The sequence below is a fragment of the Pseudorasbora parva genome, chromosome 21 (genome assembly GCF_024679245.1).
Source record: "Pseudorasbora parva isolate DD20220531a chromosome 21, ASM2467924v1, whole genome shotgun sequence".
NCBI lineage: Eukaryota > Metazoa > Chordata > Actinopteri > Cypriniformes > Gobionidae > Pseudorasbora > Pseudorasbora parva.
Window position 1 is genome coordinate 19,259,170 of NC_090192.1, and position 15,384 is coordinate 19,274,553.

The 15,384-nt window shown below is 43.3% G+C and overlaps 1 protein-coding gene across 6 annotated transcripts in view; it reads left to right on the forward strand.

Moving 5' to 3' along the window:
• Positions 1-15,384, forward strand: part of trrap (transformation/transcription domain-associated protein) — a 106,988-nt gene that overhangs the window by 52,895 nt on the left and 38,709 nt on the right. For all 6 annotated transcript variants that reach the window (XM_067430630.1, XM_067430632.1, XM_067430634.1 and 3 more), the window contains 7 exons: positions 155-334; positions 1,827-1,973; positions 11,198-11,317; positions 12,258-12,545; positions 12,813-12,950; positions 13,503-13,606; positions 13,926-14,061. In XM_067430630.1, coding sequence (XP_067286731.1) covers positions 155-334; positions 1,827-1,973; positions 11,198-11,317; positions 12,258-12,545; positions 12,813-12,950; positions 13,503-13,606; positions 13,926-14,061 — 1,113 coding nt within the window. The remainder of the gene's footprint in view (positions 1-154; positions 335-1,826; positions 1,974-11,197; positions 11,318-12,257; positions 12,546-12,812; positions 12,951-13,502; positions 13,607-13,925; positions 14,062-15,384) is intronic.

The window sequence follows — 15,384 nt, forward strand, 5'->3', positions numbered from 1 at the left end:
AAACAATGCTGTCTCATGCAGGTGTCATTTATTTGTGAACGTTAGCTACTTTGTTCTGTGTGATGTGTTTCCTCACAGAAGGAGCAGCTGTTTGCATGTGTGTTTGAGCAATTGTGGCAGTTCAGGGTTTGATTCTGTCGTCTCTGTTTCACAGCTGCTGCTGGCGGTCTGCGAGAGGAACACCACCATTGGCACCAGCTGCCAGGGCTCCATGCTCCCCTCCATCACCAACGTCATAAACCTGGCTGACAGCCATGACCGTGCAGCTTTCGCCATGGCGACGCATATCAAACAGGAACCTCGCGAGAGAGAAAACAGCGAGACCAAGGAGGAGGTCAGCTGTGATATTGTGTATACAAACATCTGTACAAAAGAGCTTGTTTGTGCCTTTATTGGCTAATTTCAGCTCTAGCATCAAATTCTGATATATAGAAAATGTTTTAAGAGCGTTATCAGTAAAATGATGCGTTCATCAGAATATATAATATATTTAGGATATATAATTTACTTCCTTTTAATGAGTTGGAATTTCTTTTGATATGATTCTATATCGATGTTCGATTACTTTTTGAGTTGGGGAGGTATTAAGCAAGGGAACAAAAAATTGGGTTAGGCAAGGGACCCTAAAAAAATATATTAATATAAGAAATATGTTAGGGCCTCTCCCTAATAGTCGACTAAATGCTAGTCAAAGAGAAGAGGCTTGGTTGACTGAATTTCAAATAATTTGTTTAGTCTTAGCAAAAGAAAACTCCACAGGAATTGGCGAAGTCCCACAATGACAGATCGCCAACACGGCTGTCCATGCGGTTATATGTTGAGCAAAAAATCCAATGTTGAGTGTAAAGAGTGACCACAAAAGGTGACTTATTACAAGCCAGATTTTTTTTAAACAAGTAGTAGCCTAATATTAGGCACTTTATGACTGCTCACTCTATTGTTAATGTTAACCTACATAAATGTGCATTAATATTAGGCTCATATCTAATTGTGCGGAATATCTTGTGAAAGCTAAATTTGTACCGCATGACATGTTTAACTGAACTTCCACATCCGCGCTAACGGAGCTCTTCTTAAAGTCCGGTTCCATTGTGAGCAAGTCAGAGCTCACTTCTCCCTTACTTGTAAAAAGAGAAGACTGAGATCAGAAGAATTTTTTTTTTTAGGCAGGTATACCCTGTTGTATATACTGTTGTCTATGTGTTTCAGTTACATTTTATTTATTTGTTTTTATACAAATAAATCTCATTTTATATATATATATATATATATATATATATATATATATATATATATATATACATTGATTATTACCATCTAATGTTGATAGATCTTACTTAAATTCATTATTTAAAACGTCACTTATAAACGTCACTATTTGAAGTTTCATTGTTATTTTATTCTATTTAAATTGTACTTAAATTAAAATGTAATTTTCAAATCTGTATCCTGCATTTGTACTCAATTCAGATTCTGTAATTTAATTCAGATTTAATTTCAGAGACGTTCTCAGTTCTCAAGTTCATAAAGGCCTGCGGAATCTGTCAAGTTACCTTTTATTTCTATAGTGCAATTTACAATACAGAATGTTTCAAAGCCGCTTTGCAGTGATAACAGGAAAATAATGCAACAAAATTTGTTTCGGCAGGAGAAAATGATGTCATCGTCCAGCTCAATTAAATTCTCACAAAATGGTGTCAATGCAGACAGAGCAGTAATATTGTTAAATGTTTAGCATTCCTTACTAAGCAAGCCAAAGGCAACCGTAGCAAGTAAGCGCATTTTCTTCTAATATTTGATGTTTTTTGTGACCTTTTCTTCTTCAGGATGTGGAGATCGACATCGAACTGGCTCCTGGAGACCAGACCAGCCTCCCCAAGACCAAGGAGCAGGCAGAGAGAGACACAGGCAACCAGCTGCACATGCTCACCAACCGCCACGACAAGTTCCTGGACTCCCTGAGAGAGGTCAAGGTGAGCAATCACCTCAACATATGTCGCCCTCATGAGTGCACCCTCAAGCACTGAGAAAAACAAAGCAAAACTTAAAAAAGGGCACTGGTTACTACATAAAGGATATCTGTAGGAATGAGTCGCATGCAGAAGTCATACAGGCTTTTGAACAGTGTGATTTTAATATGCGCCATTGGTTCTTGCTCCTTTCATCTCTAACCTGCACTTCCTCATTTGGCTGCTCCCTCATAAGCGTCTCTCTTAAAGAGAGTTTGATCAGGGCAACATGGGATTCTGTCTCTGAGCGCTTTGAGGTCACAACGTCATTGATTTCTATTTAATCCTGGACACGGTTCTGCTTTATATGCACCTCTCAAGCAGGCTTTAGATAAATGATGAAGTGAGGAGTTCAAAGCCCTGACCTGCCTGCGTTGCCCACCGGAGCCGCTGTCAGGAACCACAGCACACATTTGAGTTCTGACTTATGCTAACATCTCTCTTATTCTTGTGGTCAGAGGTCCAAACCTTTTTCATGCAGTTATGCCCTAGGAATTATTCAGTGGCAAGATCGGTCATGCATTTTGAAGTACACTGATGCCTTATGAAAGGTCATTATTGAGAAGGTATAGTCTTGTTTGCCCTTGAATGTTTGGTGTCATAAGTGAGGATTACATTGTAAATATCTCTTTTTGCAGCTAACGGGGCAGTGGATGATGTACTATAGGTTGAAGCAAGTGTGAACAGCCTATATTGAGTTATTCATTAACTAAATCCATTCCAAAAAAATCTGCTTTGCAACGTTTTTCATTTTTGTTTAGTTTAACTTGATGGACTAAAATAACTAAAACTGAAATAAAATAAAAACTATAGACATTAAAACAACTCAATAATAATAATAATAATAATGATATAACATAAAAATAAAATGCACAACAAAATTACAAAAACATTATGTAACGAGTTCGATGAGGTAAGGAAGGAAGAGGACACGGGGGTCGGCAGGACTGTTGATGCTTATTTATTATTCACTCAAACACAAACGTGCACACTTCCTCGTGTGTCTCTTTTCTCATATATCGCTCAGTCTCTGTATCACTTCCGGGTCACGCACTTCCGGCTTCCGGTATACTCAGGGTCTCTGTGCATCAACAGTCCGACTCTCTCTCTCCTCGGTCTCCGGTTCCGCTGGTGTTTTATCCCGTCTCCGCGCTCATTACTAGAACAAGAGACAGGTGTTATTAATCTGCGTCCAACCCACTCACTTACCGCTCGTCCCGTGGCCCTCTCTCCCGCTGCAGACCTCGCTGAACCACGCCCCCCTTGCCACATACCCCCACCGCCCGACTCAGGCCGGGGAGCCGTCCGGCCTGCAGCCCCCCCCCCCCATTTCTGGAGAGGAAATCGGCCACAGCCATCTGAGCACCCGGCCTGTGGACCACCTTGAACTTAAACGGCTGAAGAGCCAGATACCAACGGGTGATCCGCGCGTTGGTATCCTTCATGCGGTGGAGCCATTGGAGAGGAGCGTGGTCCGAACAGAGAGTGAACTCCCGCCCCAGGAGGTAGTAGCGGAGGGTTAGAACGGCCCATCTGATGGCCAAACACTCCTTTTCTATGGTGCTGTACTTAGCTTCTCTCTTGGAGAGCTTGCGGCTAATGTACAGCACCGGCCGCTCTCCCCCCTCCACCTCCTGGGCCAGGACTGCGCCCAGCCCCCTGTCCGACGCGTCAGTCTGCAACAAGAAAGGGAGAGAAAAGTCAGGGGAGTGTAACAGCGGCCCGCCACATAGGGCAGCCTTTACTTGGGTAAAAGCCTGTTGACACGGCTCCGTCCACTGGACCGTATCTGGTAGCCCCTTTTTAGTAAGATCAGTCAAAGGGCTGGTGAGGTCCGAATAATTTGGTATAAACCGTCTATAATATCCCGCCAGCCCCAAGAACTGTCTTACCTCCTTTTTGGTCTTGGGCCTCGGACAGGTTGCAATTGCGGCAGTCTTATCAATTTGAGGACGCACCTGTCCATGACCCAAGTGGAAGCCCAGATACCTTACTTCCACCCGCCCAATCGCACACTTCTTCGGATTGGCCGTGAGCCCCGCTCTCCTCAGCGACCTTAGGACCGCCCTCACATGCTGCATATGCCGCTGCCAGTCGTGACTATAAATCACTATGTCATCTAGGTACGCCGCAGCATATGCAGCATGGGGACGCAAAATCCTATCCATGAGTCGCTGGAAGGTTGCGGGTGCCCCGAACAAGCCGAAAGGAAGCGTGACGAATTGGTGTAATCCGAACGGCGTGGTGAAAGCTGTTTTTTCTTTGGACAATGGAGACAAGGGGATCTGCCAATAGCCCTTTGTTAAGTCCAGTGTCGAATAAAATCGAGCCGAGCCTAACCGATCAAGCAATTCGTCAACCCGTGGCATTGGATACGCGTCGAACTTCGACACAGCGTTCACCTTGCGGTAGTCCACACAGAACCTGACCGAGCCGTCCGTTTTGGGGACCAAAACTATCGGGCTCGCCCAGTCACTGTTGGACTCCTCGATTACTCCCATGTCGAGCATTGCGCCTAATTCGTCCTGAACTACTTTTTTCTTGTGTTCAGGCAAGCGATACGGCCGGCTGCGAACTACCACGCCCGGCTCGGTCTCGATATGGTGCTGAATCAAGTCGGTACGTCCCGGTAGGGGCGAGAACACGTCGGCGAACTCCGCCTGCAATTTCGATAAATCAGCGAGTTGTAACGGTGAGAGGTGATCTCCCCCAGGGGCCAGCGCGACTGATTGCGCTTTAATGCTCGCCTCTGGCCCGAGATCATCCTCTCCCCCGATCACCGTTGCCAACAACACCGATTCCACCTCATTCCATTTTTTCAGCAGATTGAGGTGGTATATTTGACGTGCCCCGTTCCTATCGGATCGTATCACTTCATAATCGAGCTCTCCTATCTGCCGTGCGACCTCAAACGGCCCCTGCCACTTCGACATTAATTTTGAGCTCGAGGTTGGGAGTAGAACGAGCACCTTCTCTCCCGGTGTGAATTTGCGCAGTTTAGTACCCCTGTTATATGACCGGCTCTGGCGGTCCTGGGCTTGCAACAAATTCTCCCTAGATAGCCGCCCCAATGTGTGGAGTTTTGTTCGCAAGTCCATGACGTACTGAATTTCGTTTTTGGCCAACGAAGGCCCCTCCTCCCAAGTTTCTCGTAGGACGTCCAGCACCCCCCGTGGCTGACGCCCGTAGAGAAGCTCGAAGGGGGAAAACCCCGTGGAGGCTTGCGGGACCTCGCGCACAGCAAATAAGAGGGGTTCTAACCACCGATCCCAATTTTTGGCGTCTTCTTGTACGAATTTACGGATCATGGATTTAAGAGTGCGATTAAATCGTTCGACCAAGCCGTCTGTTTGTGGGTGATAGACGCTGGTTCGAATGGATTTAATGCCCAGTAATCCGTACAATTCGCTTAACGTGCGTGACATAAACGCCGTGCCTTGATCAGTGAGGATTTCTTTCGGAATCCCCACCCGGGAGATTAAACGAAACAGTGCGTCCGCAACACTCTTCGCCGAGATGTTGCGGAGAGCCACTGCTTCCGGGTATCGTGTTGCGTAGTCCACGATAACTAGCGCAAAACGATGCCCGCGTGCGGATCGTTCTAATGGCCCGATGAGGTCCATCGCAATTCTCTCGAAGGGGACCTGCATTAATGGTAGAGGGCGCAATGGCGCTTTTGGGGCGGCCAGTGGGTTCACCAACTGACATTCAGGACAAGACGCGCACCACCTGCGCACATTGTCATAAATGCCTGGCCAAAAGAATCGGGTCATTAAACGATTCAGCGTGGCCGCCTGTCCCAGGTGGCCCGCCATCGGGTTCGAATGAGCCGCCTGGAAAAGCATTTCCCGGCGGCTCTTTGGTACTAACAATTGGGTTGTATCCATTTTTGACTGAGCGTCTTGGGTCACTCGATACAACCTATCCTTAATTATGGCAAAATAAGGATACGTGACGGGCAATGCGGGTTGAAGGGGCTGACCGTCGATGGTGCGGACCTGTTGAAACGCATGTTTTAGCGTCTCGTCTTGAGACTGCTCCAGAGGGAAGTCATCGCGGTCCGAGAGAATCAGTCTCTCAACCCCGCTCGGTTCCTCTGAAGCTGTTCCCAAGGGCCCCGTATCAGCCTCGCCAACCTGCACTCGCACCGCCCCGTTCCTAGCCTTGTTTCCCCAAGCGGCATCCGCGCACAACGACCCCAATAACGCCGAAAAGGCGGGCCAATTCGTCCCCAGAATTAGCGGATGCCGGAGGTGGGGACTAACCGCCACCTCAACACTATGCTTTTTCCCCCTAAACTGTATCGTGACTGGGACAACCGGATATTCCACCACATCCCCGTGCACACACCGCACCTTAACCACGCGGCTTGTATCCAACGCCCCAGGCTGAATCAGGCTTTGATGGATCGAGGTTTGGTTACATCCTGAATCCACCAAGGCCTGATATGTACCCCCCTTGATACTTACAGGAATTTGGTACTCTCCTGCTTGATCGGGGGTGGTCCGCTGGACGTCCGGGATCCGGATCATTGTTCCGATGTCCATCATCGGACATCGGTCCACAAAATGATCCGGATCACCGCACCGCCAGCAGGCCAGCCCAGGCCTACCCGCCGCCCCGGCGGCGGGGAGTGGGTTGGAGGCTGAGCGCGGATAGGGGGCGGAACCGGATCCATAGTCACTACCCGTCCCCAGCGGCCCCGCCCCCCTGGGCGGGACCCGCGAACTCCCAGACGGTCCAGGGCCCATCCCACCCCGGCCTCTGGGGGAAACGCGAGGAGGGCCTGGAGGGCGGGACCTGGGGAGAGGGACAGGTCGAGAGAGAGAGAGAGAAGGGGGAGAGAGAGAGGGAGAAGTTAGTGGGGGTGCGCCGACCCCCGGGCACGCCACCAGGTGGTCCTCCGCCAAATTGATGGCCGTCTCCAGCGACGTGGGCCGGTGGCACTGGACCCACTCGGCGGTCTTCCTGGGGAGCCGAGTGATGAACTGCTCCAGCACCACCAGATCGACGACATGGTCCACGTCGCTGCCGCCGGCCAGCAGCCATCTGCGGCACTCGTCCCGGAGCTGTTGGGCCAAGGCGAAGGGTCGACCGGACTCGCCCCACTCCAGGGAGCGGAAACGCTGGCGGTGTTGTTCTGGGGTCCGGCCGACCCGCTGAAGAATGGCCCGCTTCAGATCATCGTAGTCCAGGAGGTTCGCAACCGGTAGATGTTGCGCGGCCGCCTGGGCTTCGCCGGATAGCAGTGGAATGAGGCGCACCGGCCACTGTGCCCGGGGCCACCCGCAGGCCTCCGCGGCTTTTTGGAAGAGGTCCACGAAGGCCTCGGGGTCGTCCTCCGGCCCCATCTTTTGTAGGGGCACGTGCACCGGTGCGCTGGCCCGCCCAGCGGCCTCGGCGCGAACCTCCCGGTCCATCCAGCTCCGGAACTGCTCGCGGTCCTCTTGCTGGCCTTGGACAATGGCCTCGAAGCGGCGCTCCTGCTCGGTCCGAAGGTCCAGCAATGCCTTGTGATGTTCCTGGTGGAGGACCGCGAGGGAGGTGATGATCTCCGCAAATGGCGAGGCGGAGGGCGTTGTCATGGCGGCGGCTCTGTCCTGCTTCCTTCCCGGGTTTCGGCACCAGTGTAACGAGTTCGATGAGGTAAGGAAGGAAGAGGACACGGGGGTCGGCAGGACTGTTGATGCTTATTTATTATTCACTCAAACACAAACGTGCACACTTCCTCGTGTGTCTCTTTTCTCATATATCGCTCAGTCTCTGTATCACTTCCGGGTCACGCACTTCCGGCTTCCGGTATACTCAGGGTCTCTGTGCATCAACAGTCCGACTCTCTCTCTCCTCGGTCTCCGGTTCCGCTGGTGTTTTATCCCGTCTCCGCGCTCATTACTAGAACAAGAGACAGGTGTTATTAATCTGCGTCCAACCCACTCACTTACCGCTCGTCCCGTGGCCCTCTCTCCCGCTGCAGACCTCGCTGAACCACGCCCCCCTTGCCACACATTAATTGCGTTATTATGACTGTCTAGGGCAGAGATGCCCAAACTAGGGCCCGCGGGCCAAAGTTGGCCCGTGGTAACCTTTGATTTGGCCCACCGAGGTCCGAGAGAGAGAGCCTACATTTTGAAATGATAAACGCTCAAACATTATAATAAGCATGCATGTTTATTTTCCGTCAGTGAAACAACTCACTGCAGCCTGTAAAACAATTAAACAATTATCAGTAAATAATGGTAACCCAAAGAGTATAAGAAAATTAATTATTAGTTAAAAAAAGATTTGTAGATAGATTCCTAGCCTTTTCCCCCTTAAAGATGCGTCCTATGCCGGTCTGCGCTTTGAGATGAATGTGGGACATGAGCTGGATAGACACCTTTTCTAATATCTTTGTCTTCATGATGTTGCAAAGCAACACTTGTTGTAAAAGGGCTGAAGAGTGAATTTTATCTTCCACAGGGCCAAGACATTTAGGCTATGTTTGATTATGCACCGCTAGAAAAAGCGAAAGTAAAACCGCTGGGTACACGTGAACTGCGCTATTCAAATAAACTTGACGCGTAAAACAGCTGGGTGCACGTGAACTGCGCTATTCAAATAAACTTGACGCGTAAAACAGCTGGGTGCACGTGAACTGCGCTATTCAAATAAACTTGACGCGCCTCAAGTCTAATAACAAGCACAAACATAAAATTTAATAAAATAAAATTTGTCAAAAGGTATTCGTCCTACAGTCTTTACCATAGATGTGAATGGGTATAATATACTTAATTATACGCAAACGAAAGGAAGAAGCATTAATATTTTCCTGTGAAAATGAGTGCGACGCGAGTGAAGATTTGAGAAAAGAAACCAGATGTCCATCAAATCGGGTGACCAGAACGCAAAACAGAATTAAAAAGCTGGCAGATCTTAAATTGGGCTCAGCCCACCTCTCTCATCCAGGGCTGCAATGTTACATCTGCGAATTTATTTCCTTTTTAAACAAAGTTTTGTGCTTTTACTCCTGTGGTAATATTCACGTAAAACAGCATTCACATACCAAACACTGGGTTAATGACGAAGATAGAGCTTTAAGTAGAAAATAGTTTTTATGTAAAGAGATAAATTAAAATAAAAAGTGCACAACTCTTCTTAAGTGGAAGGAAGCTACCTTTTTTCCCCATCACGTGGAAACTTGTGCGGGTGAGTCCTTATTTGGGTTAATAAAATAATGAAATTATAGTTTTTAAGTAGAAAATAGTATTTATGTAAAGAGATATAATTTACTATACTCTGTATTTTATCTTTTTATAAAAATAAAAATAAACGACGATATCATCATCCATTGCGATGTTTTACTGTAAACATTGTCAACTGCCAATTTAGAGGACATCTCCCAACCCTATTTGCAAACAGTCTGTTCCTTTTTTAAAAGAGTAAAATATCCGTCAACATTATGAATCTGGATCATTGTGTATTTGACATTGAACCGTATTTTACATTGAACACTTGGGGATTGTTGCCCATTTAATTGGTCATTAAAATGCAACACTTTACAAATAAAACTGCATTAGTTAATCAGATTACATTTGTTTTATATTTATTGTAAACATTATGAAATGAATAAACCCATAGCAACTTTAATGTAGGCCTAATACAGTTTGATTTATGATTTTTTTTAAATTACTTTCGGCCCACGTCTCTCAATCAAGTTTGATTTTTGGCCCTTCATAGGAAAAAGTTTGGGCACCCCTGGTCTAGGGTCTCCCATGACAAATGAATGTGCGCTCACTCAAAGGTATAAATTCAACAAAAATTGATTTAGTAACAACAAAAAGTATATAGTGAAACCAAAAACAAACAAAGGGATTAAATTCAGGAGTAGACAAGGCCAAAATAAAAAACACAAATAACTAATTTTAATACCCTCTAAGTTCCCAAAGGAAAGAAAACACAATACAAGAAAACTACAGTGCAATTTTCTGTTAACCGAAAAACCTAAAACAAACTATACATACAAAATAAATGCCATTACACTCCCTACTTCCCTTAAACAGTATTTACAAATATGAACACAATATAACTGAGTTGAAAATCCAACTAAGCAAAAGTAAGTTTTACCAAGAACACAAAATCAAAGCGTAAACCCAGACAGAGCAAAACAAATGGCACACACTCGGCCTCCATGGAGTGTTTGGGGTGGTCCTTTTCGCCAGATCCAGGAATAGGCCAATAAGGACCTGACCTATCGGGATCTCTGCCGGCTTGAGTGCAAGCCACACCTTTCCCTGCAACAGACACACACTCAGAAACAACACACATTTCTAAAAAGACATAAGACGTTATAGTATGTATTCAGTGGATTTTAAAATTTAAAATTGTCATTAAGCGTGTACACCAGTACGCTGATAACTCCCAAAAATATCCGGGTTTACATGCAAACCAATAACCCAGTTTACAAGACTTCATTAATAAATCAGGTTATTTCCTGGTAGTGACATCAAAATGTAATAATTTGCTTATCTGACTCAAGAGTATTTAATTTCTTATGTGATGTTAAATAAAGCATTAAAAACTGAACAAGTGTATTGCAACGTCTCAGCAGGAAACTTTCAACTCATATTTTATCCTCTCATGCGGTTGCAGCATTTAGACTGTATCACTTTTTCTGCTGTACGAGATGGGAGCGCTTTTATAATATTTTGGGTCAAGAAAGATTTTGCGACATTTCCTGTCTTATTCCAAAACCATCGCTCTTTCTGTATGTGCTTAAATTTACAATAAGGACGTGTTCCTGTCACGTATCACACATGCGAACTTCGACAAAAATCAGGTTATCGATATCACCGTAAGGGCCAAAAATCCGGCTGTGGCGATCGGTTTATGCTTAAGCCATTTGTGACCTTGTGACCTCCGATAAAAGAAATGGTGTTAACGTGTTTACATGATCACGTGCATTGTCAGCTTATTAAACATTATCGGGTTAAGAACTTGCATGTAAATGCGCTCATTGTTACATTGACAAAGGGTTCCTAGTACGCTTTGGAGCTGAAAGGTGCACTTCTGTTAATCGGCTGAACCAGCCCTGTTATCAGCCAATGAGATAATCTCCAGTGGCTAAATGTCGGTTGATTAATGGCTGATATATTGCCTATCACTAAATGAGTCTCGCGTGTGTGTCTGTCTGTGTGTGTGTGTGTGATCAGACGGGAGCTCTGCTGAATGCTCTGGTTCAGTTGTGCCACATCTCCACCCCACTGGCTGAGAAGACCTGGGTCCAACTCTTCCCCCGCCTCTGGAAGATTCTGTCGGACCGCCAGCAGCACGTGAGTACTCCGCTGTCCCAGTTCTCCAAAGAGCTGAGCTGACAGGTGGCCATTTTTCCATCTAAATGCAGCATATGACTGCTGATGGTTTTAAATTGACCTTAGCTGTGGTTAAAGTGTAGACTTACTGCTAATAATGCATACGACTGCAGAATCAGCATGCAAAATGTGTGTTAATGGTGTCAGAGGTTGCGCCTATCCGCTCATCTTGGAGACCTTTGCATGGGTGGGGGTCCGACGGGCTGTCTTTCTGCCCCTGCCGCTGAGATTAAACAAGCAGCATTTGCTAATGAGTTGAAATTAAACCTTTTATGCAGATTTCAGAGTTTAATGGACCAGATGTCTCAAGTATTAGAATTCTCATTAAAGAGCTTTAATTTGGAGTGACTGAGGCTGTTGACTGTTACAACATATTCAAAATAGAAATCTTCCACTTTGTCCTTTGTTTTATAGGAGGTATAAAAAGGACATATTTACTACGCCAGTCTTTTATATAATAAAAATGCAACACTGTTTGTGTAACATGGGATATGGTTCTATGGTTAGAGTTGTCATGCCTATTGAATAATTATGGAAAATTCTCATTGTTTGGTCTGATGTTAGGGTTTTGAGGAACTAATAGAAGATTTTTTTTATTTTATTATTATATTATTATTATTTTTTTAACAAATTTTAACTTAAACTTGATACTTTATTAATTGGAGTAGAGCATTATTATAATTCAGGCTGATGCCATTAAGCCAATGCAAAAAAAGAAGAAAACTAACTTAAAAAAGCATTTTTTTTAAAGCATAAAAATATATATCTATAATACTTTACATTACTTTTTAAAAAATTGTTATACATGGCAGATAAAAATCAAAAACAATTCCGCTAATGACCAATATTGTACAAATATATCTTGCATTTAGAATTTTGAACTTTTGTATCCTTTTTGTAGGCACTGTCTGGCGAGATGGGTCCGTTCCTGTGTAGCGGTAGTCATCAAGCTCAGAGAGATTGTCAGCCCAGTGCTCTAAACTGCTTTGTGGAGGCCATGTCGCAGTGCGTGCCGCCCATACCCATCAGGCCTTGCGTACTGAAGTACTTAGGCAAGACCCACAATCTATGGTTACGCTCCACCCTGATGCTGGAGCACCAAGCCTTTGAGAAAGGCCTTAGCTTGCACATCAAACCCAAACAGAGCACAGAGTTCTACGAGCAGGAAAGCATCACCCCTCCACAGCAGGTAAAGTGATTCAAGGGCCCTTCTTCAGTCTTTGTTGCCATTGATATTCTTGGCAGATGAAGTTCTGAAGGTTCCCTGGTGTCGCTCAAAATTAACTTGTGTGCTGAATTTTCCAGTTGGCTTTGTTTTGACCTGTCAGCGAGTTCAGTTTGAAGTATCCCAGCATTCAAGCTGCTTATGCTAAGCAGTCATCTCATTGGGACACCTCTGAATATGGATGTGTTTGTCCCCTATATTCTTTGAAGATGTGTTTTCGTATTCCCTCAGGAGATCCTCGACTCGCTGGCGGAGCTCTACTCCCTTCTGCAGGAGGAGGATATGTGGGCGGGGCTGTGGCAGAAAAGATGCAAGTTTCCAGAGACAAGCACCGCCATTGCATACGAACAGCATGGCTTCTTTGAGCAGGTGAGAGAGAGTGAAAGCATCACTTTGGCATGTTGGTATGTATTTAGGGCCCTATGATGTCCACTTTGCGAAAAATATGGATTGTGGAATACAGTCATAATGTCGGAATGTCATGAATTTTGGCAAAATGTGGATGAATAAATCAAAAGAAGGCTTGTACATTTAACCAAATGGGTAATGTCGGTGAATATTAAAATGCCAAAAGACTTCAGATTTCAAATTACATTTCACAAGATTAACTTAATTGTTAGTTTTTTTAATCATAAAAACCCATTTTTGAAAACACAATTGTATATAATCATAAAAATACAGCATCCAGAAAAATGTACAGAATTTCTGGGGAAAAAGGAAAACATTTCATTGGTCACCTATTATTGTGATTAAATTGTTCTCGGCATTCAATGGATCAGGCGTACCTTTTGATTATTAAATTTAATTACACATTTTAATTTAATTACAGAAGAAGAAAAAAAACAGAAATTAAATGAGGGACCTTTGTATTGTCCCTCTCATATTTTAAGGTGTTTACTTTTCTGGTTCCATCATCATTAGGCTCAAGAAACCTATGAAAAGGCTATGGAGAAAGCTCGCAAAGAACACAATGTTTCACCCGCCATCTTCCCTGAGTACCAGCTGTGGGAGGATCACTGGATCCGGTGAGTTGAATGATCACAGCTCAGACTCAACACTTGATATGAATTCTATAAAGTACGTTTTCCATTCTCATTGAAAGCAAAATACTGGCAGCAGGCAACAAAACCTCAGCCAACAAGACATTATTTTTGATATACAGCAGTGTAGTCATTTTAGACTGACCAAAAAGATTGTGTTTGTGTCAACCTGTCAAAATGCAAACAAAAGCAGCTCAACTATATATATATGTTTTATGTAATGCATGAGCATTCTGGACCATCTGATCTGTTATATTCTAATATATGATACATTTAAATCTAAATTTTATGTTGATTTCTTCAGCTGTTCTAAAGAGCTGAACCAGTGGGAGCCTCTGACAGAGTATGGGCAATCTAAAGGCCATAACAACCCATACCTGGTGTTAGAGTGTGCCTGGAGAGTGTCCAACTGGGCCGCCATGAAAGAGGCTCTGGTGCAGGTAAACTCAGTACCACACTGCAGTCAACACATAGGGATTTAAGATGTGTGAGTCATTGTATTTTATTTGTAGTCTTTACTGTATCTTACTAATAACTTACTACCTTACTTAGATGCATACACTACTGTTAAAAGTTGGAAAGATACTTTGAATGTCTTATCCTCACCAAGGTACTTATTTGATTTAAAATAGTTGTTTCTTTTCACTACTTTTTTGTTTGTTGATCTGTTTTTGTTTTTTGTTTTTTCCTTCCCCTCTTTCCTTTTTTATAGTAAAAACATTAATATTACAATTTAGTAATATTTTATTAAATATATTTTATATTGTATATTTTAATATACAGTACAGGCCAAAATTTGGACACGTTACTATTTTTATTGTTTTTGAAAGAAGTTTCTTCTGCTCATCAAGCCTGCATTTATTTGATCAAAATATATATATATTTTTAAATAATTGATTTTCAATTTATTATACTTTAAATGATCATTTATTTCTGTGATGCAAAGCTGAATTTTCAGTATCATTCCTCCAGTCTTCAGTGTCACATGATCTTTCAGAAATCATTCTAATATGATGATTCATTTTCAAAGTTGGAAACCGTTCTGCTGCTTAATATTTTTACATAACCTATGATACTTTTTTATAAAACTTTGATGAATAAAAAGGGTAAAAAAATAAAATAAAAAAACAAGCAAATGTTTTAAAAATAAAAATCTTTTGTAACAACAATATACACTGGTCAGTAATTTGGGGTCAGTCCTTTTTTTTTTTTTTTGAAATAAATCAATAATTTTATTCAGCAAGGATGTGTTAAATTAATAAAAATTGATAGTAAAGAAGATTTATATTATTTGAAAAGGTTTTTATTTTGAATAAATGCAGTTCTTTTGAACCTTTTATTCATCAAATATATTAGGCAGCAGAACTGTTTCCAACACTCAATAAATCAGAATATTAGAATGATTTCTGAAGGATCATGTGACACTGAAGACTGGAGTAACGATCCTGAAAATTCAGCTTTGCATCACAGAAATAAATGATAATTTAAAGCATAATAAATAAAAAAAACAAATATTTTAAATTTTAATAATATATCATTTTTTTTCTTCTTCTGTATTTTTAATGAAATTAATGCAGGCTTGATGATTAGAAGAAACTTCTTTCAAAAACATTACACATAGTAATGTGTCCAAACTTTTGGCCTGTACTGTATATAAAAATGTAATTTATGCCCGAGATGACAGCTGATTTTTCAGCATCTGTTACTCCAATCTTTAGTGTCACAAGTTTCTTCAGAAATCTTTCTAATATGCTTATTTGGTG